The following is a 5,050-nucleotide window of genomic DNA, read 5'->3' as shown; positions in this document are numbered from 1 at the left end:
ATGTACGAGTCCGAGAGGATCGGAGTCGTCTCCGCCGAGGTGAGTGCGCGGTCGCCGGGATCCGGGCGGGGGCGGGGCTCGCCCGACCAGCCAGGACGGGTCGTGAGGTCTTGGGGACTGGACGGTCGGTAACTGTCGGTCAGCGACCGTAAGAAACGCCGTCTTCACGCCCGAAGGGGCAGTTGCTCCCGGCGATCTCCGGAGTTTAGTCCGCCGGAGTGGTGGTGTTTTTTTCTACTTGTCGTCGAGAGGCCTGTCCACTCTGTCCGGTTCAGGTAAGTAGAGACTCTGGACAGCAGAGCCCGGGTTAGGGACGTGGAGGATCTGTTCCTTTTACACGTTTCTTGGGCAGAAGCCGGGGCCCGGGGGCTTCAGCCCTTCCGCCTGTGCCTGTGGTGTCAAGCATCCGAGGAGATGGGCCTTTGGGTTCTTTCTGGTACTGAGTGCTCCGAAAGGGGAGCAGAGGGGCCTTGTCTGCCTGGACGCTGCTGAGTGCCCCAGAGTCCCAGTCGGGTCGAGTTTCCAGGCCCTTAGGTTTCCTTGCCCGTCCCAGCCAACATGTCCTAGCCGTACGGGTGCGGTCTGTGACTCTCTGCCGCACCAGCTCACCGGTCCTCCTCCTCCGCATCCATAGGTGGTTTCAAAGGTGTTAGGACCTTGGGTAAGAGCTGTTGTTTCTTAGCCACCACAGTTCTCACCCCAGCCCACTAATGAAACACTGAGATTGGGCTTTATTTTTAAATGTTAAGAATGTAATAAGAAAATTATTGCTATGTCAGCTAAGAAATAATTAGCCTTAAGCATTTGTAGTTCATTGTCTTCCTCATCACGTTTCTTCATCATTTTCTCTTTTGGCACACTTCCCTCAAGCTGGTCACTTGCAGTCTCTGAGGATTTTGAGGTCCATCCTAGCATTCTCCCACTGCCACTTCCTGTCGCCGTATCCTTCATTGGCCCATCCTGCCTGTCTTTAGCCTCACTAAAGGAATTTATGTAGGGTCTGCTGGATTTCTATGTTGGAATCTAAATAGAAGGTGTTGACTTACATCTGGGAGGATTCCCTGGGGTCTTAGGGCCCAAGTGGAAGGGTCACTTGGTTAAAGGGCCCAGGCCCAAGGATGTCAACAGAGAACTGTTTAAAAAGGCATCTGTGACAACTGAGAACAGGTGAAGTAGGAAGCCAGAGGGACAAGAAGAAGAATACCTGAAGCAGAGGAGACCTTGCAGTCTGGTTTCTATGGCTAAGGTGTAGATAGGAGGAGGAGAAAGAGGAGGAGGAGGGACGTTCCCCAGGAAGAGAGGAGCCAAGCTGCACCCGGCCAGGCCCTGCAGCCACGGCTCCTGAACAGGAAGTGCTGCCCGGGGAGCTTCCAGGAAGGGCCCGGAGGAGGGGCTTGGGACCTGGCACAGTCAGAGGGAAGGTCAGGAGCGCCAGAAACACAGACTGTGGGGACAAGCCCCAGTGCTGCCCCCAGGGTCCTTCTCTCCAATGATGGGGACCATGAGAACAACGAGAGAGCAGCTCCTCAGGCCGTGAGGCTTGACCTGGCCAAGCCAGGCGTTGCCCAAGAGGCGCCGCATGATGGCGCCTGGGCGGGTGACAGGCTCTGTCACCTGTTATCACACGCTGACCCTGCCCAGGGCTGAATCAGTCCTCACTCATCTGCTCTCGGAAGCAGGAATGGTCAGCACCCCCGCGCCCCCCACCCCACCCCATGCTCTCCAAGTGTTCTCAATCTCTCTCATCACTCTTTTATTTTCCTGGGGGGTGAGGTGAGCTCTGTCCCAGCAGATCTAAGTCACCTGACCCACTAACCTCCCGACTCAGATGGGAACCCAGCACATACCCAGCACTAAGACATGTCACAACAGAACACAATTTTTAAAGGGTTGGGACTTGACTTTTTTAGGTCGGGAAGGTCGTTATTCAGGCCCAGTGTGGCAGCAGCGGGAAAGTCACTCAGGTCGCCTCTCCCAAGGGAGAGCTGCCCTTCTCGTGAGAAACCTGCAGTGGCAGGCGATCGCTGCGGGTCCTGACCCCAGAGGACCGAGGCAAGGTGGGCCGGCCTGAGGAGCACAGTCCAAAACCACAGAGGCGTGTGGGCCACCCGACTCTCTTCTTCACGGGCATGAGTTGTCTCTTCTCTTTTCCTGAGTTTTAGTTTCTGTGACAATAATGCAGTCACAGCCTTCAGAGCAGAGGACACGCGGAAGGCTGCGCAGGCTCCTCCCACCCCAGCTCCCCCGCCCCTAGCCACTTCTGTCCCTTCTCTGTCCCTGTGGAGGGAGTCTGTGTGTGAAGATACACTTACCATCGTTTTCCTTTTTTTTTTTTTAATTTTAACTTGAGCAGAAGTATTCTGTATGTTCTAGATGGCTCATTGCTTAGCAGGGTGGAGGGCATTTTCCTAGCAACATGAGACGTTCTGCTTTTCCCACCCTGCCGCTGTGTGAGAAACCCAGACCCGGCAGCGAAGCACAGGGTGCTAACCGCCGAATCGCCAGGGAGTTTCCCAACGCTCTGTTCTCTGGGCTGCGTTGTGGTCCCCCTGGTGGATGACCTCTGCCTCTGCAGCCAGTCCCTTGATGCCGGGCCTTTGCCTGTTTGTGTCCCGTGTGGACACAGTCTCTGTGACCCCTTTCACCACCCTGGCCAGGGAGACTGCCTGCCCTGTTCTGGCCACTGACGATTGTGGGGCCCGGGGTCTCATTTCAGGGAGTCCATCAACAAGCTTTGGACCAGGGCCTGGGTGGCCAGCATGGTAGAATCGGAGCTGGGCCGCTGAGAGCATCCCGGCCCAGCCAGCACACCTGCACGCAGCCTCCTGTGGGCCCCTCCCCGACGGTGTCTCTCCACACTCCACAGTCACCAAAGCTCGACTTGGAGAGGTGGGCCCAGGAGGACACCTCTCCAGTCTGGGAACAGAGGCCGTCTCGGCCGTCTGTCCTGGGGGCTCCATGACTTAAAGGACTCCCTCATCCTCTGGGCAGACCCTCCTGCTCTCCAGGCGAGGGCGATCCTAAGCAGAGGCTCCCCTCCAAGGCAGCCTGGGCTGGTTCTGATGCGGCCAGAGTTCTTCGCACAGGCCTGTCCTAAAGCAGAAGCTGATGGAGAATGGCAGACAGCTGCTCAGGGTGATTCCCAGCTGGTTTCTGACTGTGGAGGAGGAGCTGTGTCTTGCTCAGATTCTGCTCCCACACTTTGCCGGCACAGTGGCCTTCCATGTAATAGGTACTTCCCAAATAGCTGGCAGGTGAGCAGGTGACCCGGCCAGGGGAGGAGAGATGCAGGAAAAAGGATGACCTGAGCTGTGTGGCTCTGGAGGAAGTAGGTCTCTTCTGGATTTATTACTTTCTTGACTTTTTTTTTAAATACACTATTGATGGTCTAGTTGAAAAGTTTTAGGATTTGGAAGGGACTTCCCTGGCAGTCCAGTGGTTAAGACTCCTCACTTCCACTGCAGGGGGCACGGGCTTGATCCTTGGTGAGGGAAATAAGATCCCGTGTGCAGCATGCTGCGGCTGAAAGAAAGAAAAGTTCCGGGGTCAGGCTTGCTGGCTCCCTAGCCGTAGGAGGCCCCTTGTGCGGCCAGGTCGTCATTGTCCCGGCAGGTCATACATCACACACCAGCACTGTAGCAGCTGGCCATGTCTGCTCCTCTTCCCTGGAATGTCCACTTGTGGCCACCATGGCGTCCAGGGGGACCTTGCTTTGCTGGGCAGGTGATGCACTGGGGAAGCCGAGGGGCTGTCTACTCTCCAGAGGCCATGTTGGGGGTCCTGAAGACCACTCTCAGGTTTAACGTTCCCCTAGAAGGACTCACAGAACCCGTGGAGCTGTTATCCTTGCCGCTGTGGTTTGTTACAGTGGAAGGGTGCGGGTCAGCATCACACAGGGGACAGGCTGGTGGGCAGAGTCCTGGAGAGCCAGCACAGGCTCCCCTGGTGCTCTCCCCGAGGAGCTGAGCCCAGCCAGCACTTCCTCGGGGCAACGTGCATCCTCCCCACGGCTCAGCTGCCCCCCTAGCCTCTCCAGAGGTTGCACCGTGTGGCTCAAGGCCCCACCGTAACCACGTTGCCTGCACAAACTGTCGGGCTGGCCTGAGGACTCAGGGAGGTCAAGTCACTCTTCAGGGTGGCCCAGGGCACAGGGCCAGACAAGGCCTTCCTGGGGAACACGCGGTGTAGACAGCCAGGCCTGCTGAGCTAGCCACCCGCTGCCCCCCCCCCCATCAGCCCCAGCACCCTGCACACAGCAGGGGGCAGCAGTGTGCTGCCTTTGCCCCGCTGGTTCTCGGCCACCTGACCCCTGCTTCTGCTGGGACAGAGCCCCGAGTCTGTGTGTTCCCCGGTATGCTGGCTGAGGGTTTAGGGAGGGCCTGCCTCTACAGGTGATGGGAGTTACAGGAGGTGCAACGCCAGGCCTTCTCGTCCTCCCCAGGAGCTCGTGCGCCAGCGCGGGGCCTTGGAGCGCACAGAGAAGATGGTGGACAAGATGGAGCAGGACCTGAAGACCAGCCAGAAGCACATCAACTCCATCAAGAGTGTGTTCGGGGGGCTCGTCAATTACTTCAGGTCCAAACCTGCCGAGACCCCGTCTGCGCAGAACGGCACACTCACCCCCCAGCCCAGTGGCAGGTGAGCAGGTGCCCGGCCGGCTAGTGAGAAGCAGCAGAAGGGGGTTTGGTGCAGGTTCAACTGACAGGCGTTCAGACCACTTCTCGTGCCTTTAACGGCCCCGGGGACCCTGAAAATCACTCACCGGGAGGCGTTTGTCCTGAGACACCTTGAAACAAGTGTTCTGCGCTACTCCTGAGAGTGCGGACGCGACCGCCGTCCAGTCTGCCTACTGTGCGTGAATTGGGTCCCTGTAAACTCCTGCTCCAGTACTCTTGCCTGGCAAATGCCATGGACGGAGGAGCCTGATGGGCTGCAGTCCATGGGGTCGCTAAGAGTCAGGCACAACTGAGCGACTTCCCTTTCACTTTTCACTTTCCTGCATTGGAGAAGGAAATGGCAACCCACTCCAGTGTTCTTGCCTGGAGAATCC

At 57.7% G+C, this 5,050-nt stretch overlaps 1 protein-coding gene across 1 annotated transcript in view; it reads left to right on the top strand.

Annotated features, from left to right (window-relative positions):
* The window catches only part of SNAP29 (synaptosomal-associated protein, 29kDa), an 11,296-nt gene continuing 6,246 nt past the window's right edge, over positions 1-5,050 (top strand). Inside the window, exons 1-2 of the mRNA XM_010832343.1 lie at positions 1-39; positions 4,442-4,638. Coding sequence (XP_010830645.1) covers positions 1-39; positions 4,442-4,638 — 236 coding nt within the window. The remainder of the gene's footprint in view (positions 40-4,441; positions 4,639-5,050) is intronic.

Source organism: Bison bison, unplaced genomic scaffold (genome assembly GCF_000754665.1).
Source record: "Bison bison bison isolate TAMUID 2011002044 unplaced genomic scaffold, Bison_UMD1.0 scf7180017860862, whole genome shotgun sequence".
Classification (NCBI taxonomy): Eukaryota; Metazoa; Chordata; class Mammalia; order Artiodactyla; family Bovidae; genus Bison; species Bison bison.
The sequence above is the reverse complement of the archived record's forward strand: the minus strand, read 5'-3'. Positions and strand labels throughout refer to the sequence as shown.